Source organism: Euwallacea similis, chromosome 3 (assembly GCF_039881205.1).
Source record: "Euwallacea similis isolate ESF13 chromosome 3, ESF131.1, whole genome shotgun sequence".
Lineage (NCBI taxonomy): Eukaryota > Metazoa > Arthropoda > Insecta > Coleoptera > Curculionidae > Euwallacea > Euwallacea similis.
The window spans coordinates 3,972,154-3,986,853 of record NC_089611.1 but is presented as its reverse complement, the minus strand read 5'-3'; the positions used below and the strand labels follow the sequence as shown (position 1 = coordinate 3,986,853).

Here is a 14,700-nt window from a genome sequence, read left to right as displayed (position 1 = left end):
CTCATCAATATACATGAATCATTGCCTTGTTGCAGATATACTCCGGAAGAACTGCACGCCATGGTTGATCTCAAACCAGAAAAGAAAGAAGACGACTGAAGCAACAAAACAATCTTCCAATCGCCGACAATAAACAAAAACTGGATTACAATTGCAATTAGTGGTGCCTAAAAATCATTATATTTCAATAATTACTTTTGCAATACAATCGTTGTTTAAATTTAAATTAGTAAACAAGTGTAAGTAACCGATTTGTTGCTAATCTGATGTTTGAAACCTAATTTTGTTATCATGTCTTCAAACGAGTAGCATTAATATCATAATTAGTTGTTAAAGTTCTAAAAACTGGAAAAATGTGTACTGGGTGCATAATATTTTTGCACCGTTGCAGGTCACTGGAATGTGATTTCTTACCAAAAAGTAATAGGTGTTAAAATGTTGCGCATGTGTGCAGAGATGTTAAAGGGCTTGCAAAATTGCTTAGAACTGACTATATGAGTTTCACACTGACGAGTTCAGTACGTACAAAAAACGGACAATACGTAAATGTTTAAAATAATAGCAGAATCAATATCATATTTTGCACAATTTTTAAAACTTCGCAATATATACATATTGGTAAAGTTGGAGAATTTTTACATATATTAAAAAAAACTTAATGCATGGTCTTTTTTTATCCAAATATTTGTTATACTAATATGACTAATATGACTAGAATTATCAGGTATGCCTAAACACTGGAATTCAATTTAAAGAAGAAATCCAGTTATCTTTCAAATTAGAAATAACAATTCATCGGAAACTATTCGTAGAATAATGTAACAGTGAGTTCAAAATCAGTTGTTCTAAATGATTAAAAAGAAGAGACTCCGTGTCCATAAGTTCCTGTACTATGATAAGGTTGCCACATTGACTACTTTAATGAATATTACCACATTTTCGTTTTATGAAAATGGAGAAAGTCCGGTTTAAATTTCGAAGCCGGATCTAGCAATTAGGGTTTACAGGGAAGTCAAATCGGATCTGATTTCAGTACCTTGAGAATGATTTCAAAGCTTCAGGAAAGCGTGGTAATTCTTAAAAAGTAATTCAGGGTCCAATTTCTACAAGAGTAAGAGATAAGTACTAAAGTTAGAAGTATAATTCTCTACAAACGAAGAAATAACGAAATAAAAGTTGCATATAGGGTTAGTGCTAAATTAAATCAGATGGGATTCATCAATTAATTAATAGCACAATTGTCAATGTAAAATCAGTTTTAATAAGTGAATTAATTCATCAACAGACTTGATAAATAAACTCACAAGTTACACAGATGACAATATGGTTTAAGAAATGATGTTAAATCATATCCATGCAACACTATGAATGCAATTAAACTTAAAGTTAATGATACAATAACTATTTACTGCTAATGCTTAATCCTTATTGAAATTGGACTCTGATAGAATTGAACTAAATTGAGGGTGAGGTGAAACAAGGTACATTTTTATTGGGTCTAGATGTTCATGGCCCAAAACTAGACCGTGTTTCTTCACTCCCCATCAGTTATTGTTCGTTTTATCGTTCTTCATTGAATCTAGAATTTACTCAAAACTTAGACTTACCTTTAGTTTGTAGATCAGGCTTGACCATTTTGAATCTTCCATCGTTAACATTTTCAATTGTCCGATGACGCGCACACCACTAAATATTCTGTTCCGGTATTATGTTGCCACAAAATGCTTAAATTTACTTTTACTAGTACATATTTACCGCATTTTCTGCCGATATATTCGATTTAACATCGACAAAAATTAAAGAGTATTTTTCCCGAAATACCCGGCCGTCACTTAATCGCTCCATTTTCAAATAAAAGAACAACGAAAACAAACGTCAAAACAAAATTACTACTGTTCAGATTTGTTTATGCAATCTTTATACACTTTCCGAGTATTCCGATCTTAAAGGGAGGTAAATGGCAATTCTTCAAGGTTTAATATTTCCGAGACTATGCATTTAAGGGATTTGCCGTATGATTCATTTGTTTACTTTGTGCAAAGTATTCATCATTGAAACCGAACAAATCGCCGAACAGAAAGAAAACTATTATACTTAGAAAATAAAGCCGTTTTCTGTAAATATAAATGTTAATTGTGATAAGCCTATAAAATCAGATAGTTGAGAATAAAGTAATGTTTATATTTAGAAGAAAAATATTGGACTTTTGAGGGGTAATAGGTTGACCCCCTTCGATAAGTATTTTTATATTGGATGTCTTTCCTGTTAAATAGGATTATTTATAAATATTAAACTTTAAAGTACTTCTTTTTAATTAGTCAACACGCTGCGACCTTCAGTTCATAACTTTTATTTGCAATAAGGTGCTAATAGTGATATTATTTTATATTCACTGCAGGTGTTAAGTGCCCAAATTTAATCTTAATTATTTCTTCCAAACCCTGATAATGTCTGAAATTTTTAAATAAACCGACATTGTTTTCCTAATCAAAGCGTGTTGATTAGTTGTTTTAATATTGTGGTCTCAGTCTAGGTTTTAAATTAAGTTATTTTAAAATACAGCACATCAAAAGTATGGCTACCGTCTCGTTATATGGGATGTTATTTGCTGAACTTTTAATTGTTGTATTATTCCTACATTATATAAACTACTGTATTAAAAATAATAAAAAAGTGTTTCAATAAATATTCGTATTGATTTTTATTTTTCTTCAGAATTTGTGAAGTTTAGGTCATTTATTTTGGTGACTTGTGGTGGCACTGTAACAAAAAAATAACCACAATAAACCTATATTGTAGCAGTGTTTTTCACTAAAGATCTAACCTATCGTTAACCGAGATTTGCTCTGTATATTTAGTCGGCCCTACTTCAGGGATTTAACAGACTATTGATCGAACCCTGCAGTTACGTGTATCAAGAATTAGATTTGTCACCATAAAGTACAGAATTTTATATTTACCTCTCAACATCTTTTCTTACAGTATTGAGAAAAACTTTTGATTGAAAAAAAATAGGTACGTGCTCATGTGTATCCCTTGGTTTCTTTACAGCTTCTCTATACGGAAAAAAGTGAAAATATATATAGTTCTACCACTTACTTAAAACATACCATATCTCCGCAACTCCATATAGATAGCTAAAATTTGTCCTCCACTCACATTTTATTAAATTTCTCAGTAAGAAAACCAAATAAAAAAATTTAAATAACGTCTCTTATTTTTTCAATCTCATCTTAAATTTAAAGATCTTTCTGAACATTTTTGCGAAGTCCTCCTTCGTATCAGACAATGTAAGATTGTTCTGATTTTTGAACGACACACCTTAAAATAAAATTTACGAGCCCAATGGATAAAATCTATTGATATAAGAATTGAGGTGTTAAGACAGCTCCAATACTGATAGACGCCTTGCAGCGGTAATAAAGAAGAGTTTGAGTAATATACTCCCAAATTATAAAATTCATGGAGATTTGAAACATTTTAGCTAGAACTGGCTTTTTTGGAATGAGAGCGACACTGTCCATTTTTATGGAAAATTACGAAATGTTTTTTTATTTATAATTTTGGTATTCGAAGGGTAAGGAAACAAAAGATTGTGCTTCAGGTATATAAAGTATAGTCGTGTTGGAAAGCTACAAAAGAAAACTTCATACTTCAGAACTGTTTCGAACTACTCCCTCGATCAGATGGAAAGCACCTATGACGATTGTTATTTTCTTAACGACATCTGATGGTTGAGCATCGTGACATTAACCCGCCATTTTTCATACAAGTTTTGTTTATTAGTTTCGTTTGGTTAGTGTCTTATAGCAAATGTTACCGGTTTTTATAATAAAGTTTTAATCCTTTTTTAAGGAAATTTTAAAGAGAAATAGTTGATTTATAATTAAAAAGCCTACGTTTCACCATGAGTGTTAGCGCGGCATCCACCACCACCGTTAGAGAAGATGATTTGAACGAAAATGATTGTGGCCCTCAGCCCATTGCCAGGCTGGAGGTAAATCTCACATTTTAAATTGAAAATAGCTCCACTAAATGAAAAGTTTTTAAATTGTTGTTAGGCAAGGATCCACACACACACTTACATATTACTTCTCCCTTTAGTTAGAGTGGTTTATTTCTTGAATTTGGAGTTTTATCTTAATTTTATTTGGGTCAGCTGATTACTCACCAACCCTACTTAAATCATACCAATGCTCTAATTGAAAATATTTATTTTCTGTAAAAAATAGTTTGACATTTTTAACCTTTTTTTAGGGTAATGGTATAAATGCAGCAGATATAAAAAAATTAGAAGGATGTGGCTACAATACAATAGAATCTGTGGCTTTTACACCAAAAAAAAATCTTCTTGCCATCAAAGGCATTTCTGAACAAAAGGCTGAGAAGATCATAGCTGAAGCCTCAAAACTCGTCCCTATGGGTTTTACTACCGCCACTGAATTCCATCAAAAACGTGCGGACATGATTGCGATTACTACAGGGTCAAAAGAGCTCGATAGGTTATTGGGAGGTGGCATTGAAACTGGTTCTATTACTGAATTGTTTGGAGAGTTTCGCACAGGAAAAACTCAAATTTGCCATACTTTAGCTGTTACTTGCCAAGTAAGAGGCTTTACAAATATGGAGTATTATTTAATTTATCTTTTGCAAACAGTTGCCTACAGATTGTGGAGGAGGTGAAGGAAAATGCCTTTACATAGACACTGAGGGCACTTTCCGGCCTGAAAGATTGCTCTCAGTAGCTGAAAGGTTCAAAATGGACCCTCAGAGGGTTTTAGACAATGTTGCTTATGCAAGAGCTTATAATACAGATCATCAGACTCAACTGCTTATACAAGCAAGTGCCATGATGGCTGAATCTAGGTGAGTAATGTTTTATAGCAAAAAACTGTATTTTTTATATTCTTCACTTTTCCTTTCCATTTTGAAGTCTGGGCTATCGAGGTAAGGGTGTTTCCAAATACATTATGTGATATAAAAACAGTAAACTTAGTTGACATTTTATTTATGAAACTGGATTTATGTTAAAATTATCAACACATTAATAATTTAACCCTAATGCCTTTAGATATGCAGTATTGGTGGTCGATAGTGCGATGGCTTTGTACAGAACCGATTTTTCTGGAAGGGGAGAATTGTCAGCGCGTCAAATGCATTTAGCCAGATTTTTAAGAATGTTGTTAAGATTGGCCGATGAGGTAAGTGATACTCTATCATATTGAATTTGTGTGAAGATACTTTAATCATATTTGCAGTACTAAATGGTGCTGTATGGTTTATATTCTTAACGCCAAATGCAGCAAAATTGCAACTATAAATTGATAAACAAACAAGTAGATAGCGTACTATTTGGTTGCATTTCTTTAAAAGCAAAATTTCCTAAAAGACGTTTGATTATTTCAGTTTGGTGTCGCAGTTGTAATTACCAATCAAGTGGTGGCTCAAGTAGATGGTGCGGCCATGTTTAATGCTGACCCTAAAAAGCCCATTGGTGGTAATATTATGGCGCATGCTTCAACCACCAGGTTATATTTACGAAAAGGTATAAAAACACATTTAGGGAATTCAATAGAGTAATGATTTATGCGGGCAATTTTCTTTGCTTCTCAATATACATTACATAATTTCTTTTTAGGGCGTGGAGAAACTCGAATGTGCAAAATATATGATTCTCCATGTTTGCCGGAAGCCGAAGCTATGTTTGCCATTAATCCAGATGGCATTGGAGATGCCAAGGAATAGAATTTAACTTTGGTTAATATTACTTTTTGTGATTATTATTGTTGTTAGGGATATTATTTTCGTTTATCATTCTTTGTACATATTAATTTTGACAATAAATCTCACTAAAGTCTTTCAGAAACACCAATATTCCTCTTTTACAAAGGTTCGTCACACTACGTGAAGATGTGGAATAAGTGTTATTTTGATTTGAGAAGGTTGAGTTGTATAAATAATCTCAATTTAATATGTTAATTAGTTGATTGTACATTATAGATAGTCAGTAGTGTAAGTAAAGTTTCGAGGAGGAAATAAGGGTTAATTTTATATATTATGTTGCTGTTCATTAAGTTGATGCTTTCTAAGTTTTAGGTTCATTTTCATTGATTATTCTAAGTAGTGTCTCAATAAATGTCGCTTTAATTTCGTACCAAAGACTTTCATTTTTGGATGTTGAACGGAAACGGAAATCGTTTGAGATAAGGACAGTTGTTGTCCAGCAGTCTAGGAACATCAGTACTATTATCAATCTTGGTGATAGTAGCGTTAAGTTTTTGGAGGTCTTCATGATCGTTTAGGCTCATACAGTGTTGTTTTGAAGATACAAAGTGTGTTAGTTAAAGTTTTATTTTAAAAATATTAATTTGTTGATTCCTAAAAAACCGGCTTAAAGTTCTTAATGAGACATCTTGTATACTCCTCAGGTTTCTACTTAAACCGCCCTCAGTTTTTATGTTTTTGTAAATGTTAAACCGTTGTATGCTTTATCGTCCATTCACCTCTGACTTTTTCCGACTATCGCTTCATACATATACATATGTATTTTGGTATCGTTTGCAAGTCTACGAAGACGACTCCAAATAAAGTTTATTGGGATGACGAATGGAAACACAAATAGACATTGAAATAATACAGGCCTTATATTTTACCTTTGGTAACAACAACGAAATGACCACAGTCGAGAAAATACAAGTCTTTATATCGCTAGATTACATTATTTTAATAAATAGAAATAAGACATTCAATAAGCTGTAAAATAAGTATTATTTACAAACTGACCCTTTCTTAGTAACGTTCTAACTTTCGTAAAGTAAAAAACTGAAAACAATACTAATTATATGTATATATATATATATATATATATATATAGTAGGTAGATATATATATATCTACCTTCTATTTACCCACCATCATAAAATTGAGCTCAACCTCTACCTTAAAAATAAAAATAAAGAAAGGAGACAGGTTTTCTATGTGATGATTTAGTCGTCATTAGAATAATTACATAATAGTATAAGGCTTGACAATACTTTTTTCGGTGTGTGCAGTCTTCGTTAAACAAAATTTACAGATTAATACTACAAAAAGTGTCTTCTACTATTCATCTTCAAACGTATCTTCAAATGCATCATAGGTGCGTAATCGCCAATACCAGGAAATATGTTTACACTAAGCTAGTTATACGCGATATCTTTGTAAATGCTTCAACGAAACGATTACTGCTTTCCGTACAATAATCGTTGTTTTGGAACATTTGCTGCAAAATAACATATTCCTGCATTCATACCGATTAAAGCAGGAACTATATAGCGAGTTAAATAATAAACAGCACTCAATCAGTAAAGAGCATTTTTAACTAGATAAAAAGGATTTATTGCATTAAAAGCACTTCTGGTTAATGTATTATGTATGTAAATGGCACACCACATTAGATCCGATGCAGGTCATTTTTATGACTTCAAGAACATAGTTACGTTTGAAAAATGTATTTTATGAGTCATCCTGAAAATAAAAATCTAAAAATAAAGTAATATAAATGGCCTTTATTACACTTACACTACTATTAAAACCTCCCTCACATTTACAACCTGACCTCTACACTAGGGGTGGATCATCATCATCATCCTGACCAATCATAAATTCGTCATAATTCCTATTTCTTTGGTTCCACTTTTCCCTTAACCACTTCCCCAGTTCAAATCGTTTACTTATATAAATACTACATATCACAATTGTAATTAAAATTAAGGGGATAAGAATACCCGCAACAAGAGATCCATCGCCTTGGTTGTTAACAAGACTGGAATATTTCGGGGTGGTTGATTGGGGTAAGACACAAGTGTCGTTGATGTTGTATTTGGGATGGCACTGGCAAGTATGGGATACAACATCACACACTTCGGTGTTGTTAAGGCAAGATTCGTCCTCTACCGCTGAATCTGGATTACATTTTTGACCAACTAAAAGATAACAAATTACTTATGAAATTAATTACAACTGAAAACTCAGGGAAATTACTCAATTATTAGAGACAATGGAAATATTGTACTTGGAAAACAGTGTAAAGACTCATTGCAATGTGTCAAAACATAACAAATTTTGTAAACAGTCTTAATCCATATCATTATATACATATATTTTACCCTATAAAATTCGATGATGTCTTCTAGATAACAGGTTAATGAGATGGAATGGAAATGATAATCAACAAAAGAATAGAATCATACAAGTGCCCATATTTTTTTATAGAATTATATTAATACATTTTCATTTCAACAGTTTTCTAATATAATTTAGAGTTAGATTTCAGGTTGGTACATATAAGTATTGGATGCTCTGGAGATTTACCCATATTATGATGATTTCATATTTAGTTATAACATACTCTAACATGTTAAAGTTATTCAAAGTTGTTCAATTATTAAAAATGATATACTTAATTCTCAAGACAACTTCACCACAAAGAAATGAATTGACATGTTCTTCCAGAATAGATCGACACATTCCAAATTGATGCAGTTACTATGAGTATTTTAGCCTTAGTTATGTTAATAAATTATGAGCTATTTGACTAACCTTTGGATAGAGTTTTAGTAAAGAGTAAGCCCAGACAAAAAAAGCTTCCATAAACTCTTGTAGCAAGCATGTTTCCAAGATTACATTTCTCCCAAGAAGATCCAGATAACCAAACACTGACCCTGGTACTCTAGGCCGGAGGATAACTTTTCATACTTTCTTTGTAACGAGTAATTGTGTCTGTAATAACAGACCGATGACAACGAATTTAATATCAATAGATTTATCGGTATCGTATCTTTTGAACAAACACTATAAACAAATATTTTTGAACACACCACAAAGAATGATACCCGGGTCGCCGACGAATAGAGAGTGTGAAAAACTTTTACCTTTTAAATTGGATAATGATGTTAACAGGGAGCCAACAATTCGGGCACTTATTCAATTAAATTTTTATGAATTAATTTGAATCTCTTTCCGGAATGAAAATTACCCACAAATCACAAATAATAAACATAAAAATTTCTGTCAAAGTCAAAAACCCGCAACAAAAAAAGATTGTGACAGTCTAATCAGCTGAGGATAGGATTACTATGACGTCATTAGATGCGTAAAATGTCAGTAATATATTAAATTAATGAAAATAAAAACCTAGAAAAATAACAAGGATTTTCAACAAATTTGAATTCAAGTTATTAAATTTTTAATTAAACATACAACTCAATACAATAAAATATAAATATTGAAATCAGACTTATAAATTCATAAACACAACTCTGGAATAAAGTTTGACTAGTTACTATATTAGTCTGAATTATATATCTCATCCAGTAGTCCACACAAAGGGCTCAAGTCGATCTTCTATATCTAAGTAATTATTTAGTGTTTCCATGCTCTCTAATGTTTGATTTAAAATCATGTGACACCGATTCAACTGATGAGATAATTCCTGCACTTTAGAGAGCTTGTCCGCATATTTTGCGTACTTTTTCTGGCGATCTGTTGCAATAGCTACCATTTTGGTTATATCTGAATCAATCTCTCGTATTCTTTGAGTCAACAGATTCTGTTCTGTAGCAACCAAATTTGCAGCTGATGTTAAATGATGCTGGTATTTTAAACATAAATTGCGCAAAGGCGCTGGATCTAATCTTTCTAAAACTTCAGGATCTCTTGCTGCTGGTAGGCTAGAAACGGATTAATTGCTTGGTTTTTGCCTGGAAATTAAGTGAAAAATATACCTTAATGTTGCCCGCATTATTGGTAAAAACATGGGAATAGTTTGCAGTTTAACAACATCAGGATCTTTATTCACATCTATGGTACTGCTATCCATTCCTCGAACAACCACAATATTGTGAGTATTTTTAGTTTTAAGTTGTTTTGCTGATTGTGATCTTCGGGTTGTTGATTTGCTTTTTATTAATTGTTTATTTGCCAGTTTTGGAGAGTCTAAAGTCCCGCTTTGATTTTCAATAATTGAGGACTAATGGAATGACTTACCTCCAATGGGCCTATTTACAGTGTAACTGATATAAGGGAGATCAGTATCACTGCACACACTGGGGCCTGGAGATGTAGATCTACCATTTTCGGGCCCTTCCAGTGGCTGTTCGGCAGTACTGGAACCTGGATTTGCAATGGTGTGTTGCCTTCTGACACCAGATTTTGTTTGTTCTCGTTTTGTGGAACTTTGGCCCGATAAATGGCTTGAATGTTCTGATCCCATTTTTAAAGAATATTTAAATTTCTTTTCAAAGGAAGTTATAGAGATTATTTAGACTTTTAAAATTGTTGTTATTGGGAAAATTATTTGTTTACACTTGTGTCGAATTTGCCAAAAATGTCAGATGCCAAATGACATCACAAATATTTTTGGTGCAGAAATTTCAGAAATTTTTTTTAAGTAGTGCAATCAAGACGTGAGAATTTATTAAACAATTTTTTTAAAAATTAACTCGACGTTTCCACACATCATCTAGTCGACTAATTGAAGGTAGCCAGAAATTTTTTGCTGGAGCAATTAGAACTAGAATTCACATTACACTTGTGTTTATTTCAAGGATTTTTAGAAAATGCCATTTATTTCGATGCCCAGCTGATTGTCAAAATAATTTCGTGACAGGTAAACAAAAATAATAGTCATTAATTTCTATTTTTTACTTTATAATTTTCTTAATATCGCCAATAAAAATGCCCGATTGCAGTCCCAACTACGATTCAGAAATAGAAGAAGGACAAAACAAAAGGTCTATAAAGTGCAAGTTTTGTTCCTCAGTAATACTAACTCCAGTAACCGCATCTTTTACAAGTATTGAGGTTGGTTCTTTTCTACTGTTTCTTTAACATTTTAATACCAATACCGGCTTTTATAACATAAAAATTTGTTTTTAGTATAAACTACCTCTGATAAAGCAGACGAAAGACCACGGAGCAAATCCAGAAACGGAGAGCATGTCATCTTTCTGGGCTGTAAAAGACATTTACACATTTTACAATGTGGGTTTTTCAAATACTGTTGGAAACACCAAATACCTGACTTGTGCAGATTGTGAAGCCGGTCCTATAGGATATCATGACATTCCGAGTAAAATTAGTTATGTGGCATTGTGCAGGGTGGCTCACGGATAAAGAAAAAATCAACTTAAGTTAATAACTACTTAATGTTATTAGGGCTGCCAGACTTTCCCATGTAAGCGGGAGTCCGCCGATTTTGATCTGAAACTCTCACTTCTCGTGTATGCCCTAAAAGTTCTTGTTTTTGAATATTTTTTGTTTTGGTATGAGGTAGTGCTCTTAATTTTGTAGTATCCATAATGCTGTTCCAGTGGTTTGCAAATTGATTGGAATTTATGTTCAGAACTACTACTAGCACCTAGAGTAAGACCCCTACTTCTTTTTATGAAGAATTTACTCCCATTTTTCAAGTTAAAAAACCTGGTAGCCCTAAAGGAAACCCCCAATTTTAAATTTAGCTATGTTATTAAGGAAATTTCTATTGTTTATACTGTACCAAAAATAGTAATAGACAGTGGTTAAAAAGAACAATCAGTAAATAACTATTTTGCCTTATCATTACACCCTATTTTGATATACATATAAAAACTAAACTTGTCTCTATCTTCAGGGAACATAAATTAAACATCAATAGTTATTTATAGATGTTTTAATCTGAAAACTAGAAGAAATTTGCATACTGAGGAGAAGATACAAATAAAATAAATATGGTATCTACGAAATGTGAGGATAACAAAAACATTAGATCCATAAGGGTGGTATTCGTTAAATAGTATGAAATACATTGTAATAAAGCATTACAATAATATTTTGACCACTACCTCTGACTCACTTCTAGATTTTTGTAGTCAGATTTTCAATTTCCAAGCATTTAAAGGAAAAACTACCCGCATTCACACAACCCTTAATATATTACTTAATAATTTTAAACCATACTCCTACTTTATGCAGCATATCCAATTCTTAATTGCATCATTTTTCCCAAATCTAGGAATTTACCCTTCAATTTAAAATACATAGTTTCGACCAAAAAAAACTAATATGAAGAACTCTTTAACTTGCATTGTACCGCCGGTGCCTTTTTTGGCTTCCGCTAAAAAGGAAATTGTGTCTCATCAATTTTGCCGATAGGCTTTGACCTCAATAAAGTATTGGCGATTACCCGCTTTAACAAAAACAAATTTAGAACGCGAATTGATTGGACCGTCGTAAACCCCAGGTTTGCAACAAGCCGAGAAGCTGCAGCAAAAATAGATCGGAGAGAACAGAAAGGAAAGATAGAGAAGTTGAGTCTGACCGATTTATAATAAAGACCGAAATTGTGCAATAGTTATTTAAAAGGTTTGCACCATTGGTGATAAATTAATGAAATCGCCTGGGTGTTTAATTAAGTATAATTTTCTCGATCACATTGACGCTTTCCTTGTGATAATTAAGTCACACATGGCATTACATTCCGTGGACGATTTAAGCGATATAATTATCTGTTCACCACACTTTAATAAAGCGATTGGCGCTTATATAATAATAAGAAATTATCTGTATTCTTTGAATTATATGTACTTTACCACAAAAACTGAATATAACCAGTCTATGGTCTCAGAACCGATCTTATGAAGGGCGAGGCTGGGCGACGGCCCAAGGTGACAGACCAGAAAGGGCAGTGGATTTTCCTGGTTAGCGATTTTTCTTGGAGATATGGAGGCGATGACTAAAAATTTCGCCCAGGGCGCTAGACTTGTAAAAGCCGGCCCTATATAACTTAAAGGCTTCAGGAGTTGCTAACATTTACTGATATATCTTCACCTTAGAAAGCAATTTTAGGTACGTATCTAGTAGAGCAGTGAAAGCGATACCCGGGGTAATTCTGTCGTGTAGTAACGTGTAACATTACCATGTAATATTTGGTCTGTCTAAATAGCCTATAGGGTTCTAGACTCACTAAACATCTTGTGGGAGGTCAAGAAGGTGAAATTGAAGAATTACTTGCAGAAACAATCCAAAACACCGTAACCATTGTTAATTTTTTATGATGTGGTGTTCTTTATCTGTACATAAGTAGCTTGAAGGCGGAAAATAATAAGCACTGATTTACAGCACATATTGTAGGTATTATTATTGGGTGCTTGTTTAAATTTGAACACTTTTTAATTTGCTGACACCATGGTGAGAGACTGAGGTAACATTTGTGAATTTGCACTTAAGTTCAAATATTTGCTTAAATTTACAAAATACTTAGGTTTCCCATTAAAATTTAAGAAATCCTCTTAACAGCCAAAAAAGCGCTCGGTTCTATTTCGCACGATCGTTTTGTAAACCGAGAGTGAGGTTTAATTAATTATAAATATTGCCACAGCCTAATTAACCTTGTCTAAGCTTCTTCGAGAATGAATTTGGGGAATACAATAATTATATTTGCTGAAGTAGGCTTTTCACCTTCCTACTGACATTTGTGGATTTATGGTTCTTTTGTGAGCTTTAAGGACAAATCACATAAGCCATTATGCGTTAGGTACCGTAATTATTAATATAGTATTAGTTGTTATTGTTGCCTCTCCTGCAGGCAGTAGCTAAAATAAATATTTACGAATTCTCTTTATACAAATAAATGCCACTAACTCATAGCTTGAATAAATTATTAATGATCAAAAAACTGTACTTCAAACTTAAGCCTAAAATTGATTCCTTCTCGACAATAACTTCACATGCATAGAAATGAAGCTCTTAAGTCCAAATTGACACTATTAAAATAGCACCAATTCATCGTGATCACGATAATCACCGATCAATATGATTTGTAAAAAACCGAGTCCTTGTTCAAAATAGCGTGAAATATTCCGCTCCACGGAGATTACATTTAAAAGTCTTCGGTTATTGAAATATCTCGTGAACTGCCTTATAATGAAGCCACGCGAATGGTAATTAATTGATTAGTAGTACTATTCTACAACCGAGAGTCATTCAGTAAATTTGATGTTTACATCACCATATTCTTTGTAAGAACTAATTCATTACTTAATGATAGTTAATGCTAGTGCGGTAAGAAAAAATTGGACTTTTTGTGAATAAGTTTTAATTACTGCTTTAAAATGTTTGTTACTATTGATACTGAGGCGTTAATGAGATGACCAGGTTCCTGATTGCTTTGAAAGTCCTGTCATGGCATCATCTAGGGAATAATAATTTACATAGAAGCTAAGTTATTGTTATTAGATCTACTAGTGTAAAGACAAGTAGTTTTTGACCAGATATGCCATCTTTTTATAATTATTTTGTTTATAAAAATTTGTAATCTCCACCGCTGTATCATCGATTATACCTTGTTAAATTTAGTGCCAATCGGATTTTATTTCCATCTTTGTTTATTGCGCGGTTAGAAGGAGATACAAAATACTGGCACCATCTTGTTTTGAGATCCAGGACTTGAAATATTGCAGCATCTAGGTCAAAATGGATATTCGTTTCCGTCTTCAATTTTGACTTTAAAAAATTCCCACGAATTAAATTTTGTGAATAACTTTTTGAAAGGGCTCCTCTATTTTTTCCTAAAACTTTGGTTGTCAATATCTGGGATATTTGTGTAGAAATTCGCTTGAAAAGTACATAAAATTCTTACTCATAGGCAGGTTAGCATAGATCAGCTGTGCAATGTTTAAGGCT

General features: G+C 32.7%; 4 protein-coding genes across 5 annotated transcripts in view; 3 read left to right on the top strand and 1 right to left on the bottom strand.

Annotated features, from left to right (window-relative positions):
• The window catches only part of pnt (pointed), a 76,315-nt gene extending 73,625 nt beyond the window's left edge, over nt 1–2,690 (top strand). For both annotated transcript variants that reach the window (XM_066406506.1, XM_066406507.1), the window contains one exon: nt 36–2,690. In XM_066406506.1, the coding sequence (XP_066262603.1) occupies nt 36–99 (64 nt within the window). In that variant the 3' untranslated portion in view covers nt 100–2,690. The remainder of the gene's footprint in view (nt 1–35) is intronic.
• A 1,063-nt stretch (nt 2,691–3,753) lies between these two features.
• Nucleotides 3,754–6,150, top strand: spn-A (RAD51 recombinase homolog spn-A). Its single transcript, XM_066406550.1, has 6 exons — nt 3,754–3,997; nt 4,258–4,605; nt 4,658–4,866; nt 5,072–5,201; nt 5,407–5,545; nt 5,639–6,150. The coding sequence occupies exons 1-6, from the start codon at nt 3,908–3,910 to the stop codon at nt 5,743–5,745; spliced, it is 1,023 nt and encodes a 340-aa protein (XP_066262647.1). The 5' UTR covers nt 3,754–3,907; the 3' UTR covers nt 5,746–6,150.
• A 3,108-nt stretch (nt 6,151–9,258) lies between these two features.
• Nucleotides 9,259–10,320, bottom strand: BORCS5 (BLOC-1 related complex subunit 5). Its single transcript, XM_066406311.1, has 3 exons — nt 10,027–10,320; nt 9,765–9,975; nt 9,259–9,710 (listed from the first exon to the last, which is right to left on the bottom strand). Exons 1-3 carry the CDS (start codon nt 10,250–10,252, stop codon nt 9,347–9,349), a joined length of 801 nt encoding a protein of 266 aa, XP_066262408.1. The 5' UTR covers nt 10,253–10,320; the 3' UTR covers nt 9,259–9,346.
• Nucleotides 10,321–10,644: 324 nt separating this feature from the next.
• Nucleotides 10,645–11,585, top strand: strat (RAB interacting factor STRAT). The gene is made up of 2 exons (XM_066406361.1): nt 10,645–10,842; nt 10,918–11,585. The coding sequence occupies exons 1-2, from the start codon at nt 10,717–10,719 to the stop codon at nt 11,152–11,154; spliced, it is 363 nt and encodes a 120-aa protein (XP_066262458.1). The 5' UTR covers nt 10,645–10,716; the 3' UTR covers nt 11,155–11,585.
• The last annotated feature ends 3,115 nt before the right edge of the window (nt 11,586–14,700 follow it).

Bases quoted from the DNA above. Each gene is read 5' to 3' on its own strand.
- spn-A (XM_066406550.1), top strand. From the start codon at position 3,908: ATGAGTGTTAGCGCGGCATCCACCACCACCGTTAGAGAAGATGATTTG. The intron at 3,998-4,257 runs GTAAATCTCACA...ACCTTTTTTTAG, and splicing joins AGCCCATTGCCAGGCTGGAG to GGTAATGGTATAAATGCAGC. The intron at 5,546-5,638 runs GTATAAAAACAC...ATTTCTTTTTAG, and splicing joins CAGGTTATATTTACGAAAAG to GGCGTGGAGAAACTCGAATG.
- BORCS5 (XM_066406311.1), bottom strand. From the start codon at position 10,252: ATGGGATCAGAACATTCAAGCCATTTATCGGGCCAAAGTTCCACAAAA. The intron at 9,976-10,026 runs GTAAGTCATTCC...GCGGGACTTTAG, and splicing joins TGTAAATAGGCCCATTGGAG to ACTCTCCAAAACTGGCAAAT. The intron at 9,711-9,764 runs GTATATTTTTCA...ATCCGTTTCTAG, and splicing joins ATAATGCGGGCAACATTAAG to CCTACCAGCAGCAAGAGATC.
- strat (XM_066406361.1), top strand. From the start codon at position 10,717: ATGCCCGATTGCAGTCCCAACTACGATTCAGAAATAGAAGAAGGACAA. The intron at 10,843-10,917 runs GTTGGTTCTTTT...ATTTGTTTTTAG, and splicing joins CATCTTTTACAAGTATTGAG to TATAAACTACCTCTGATAAA.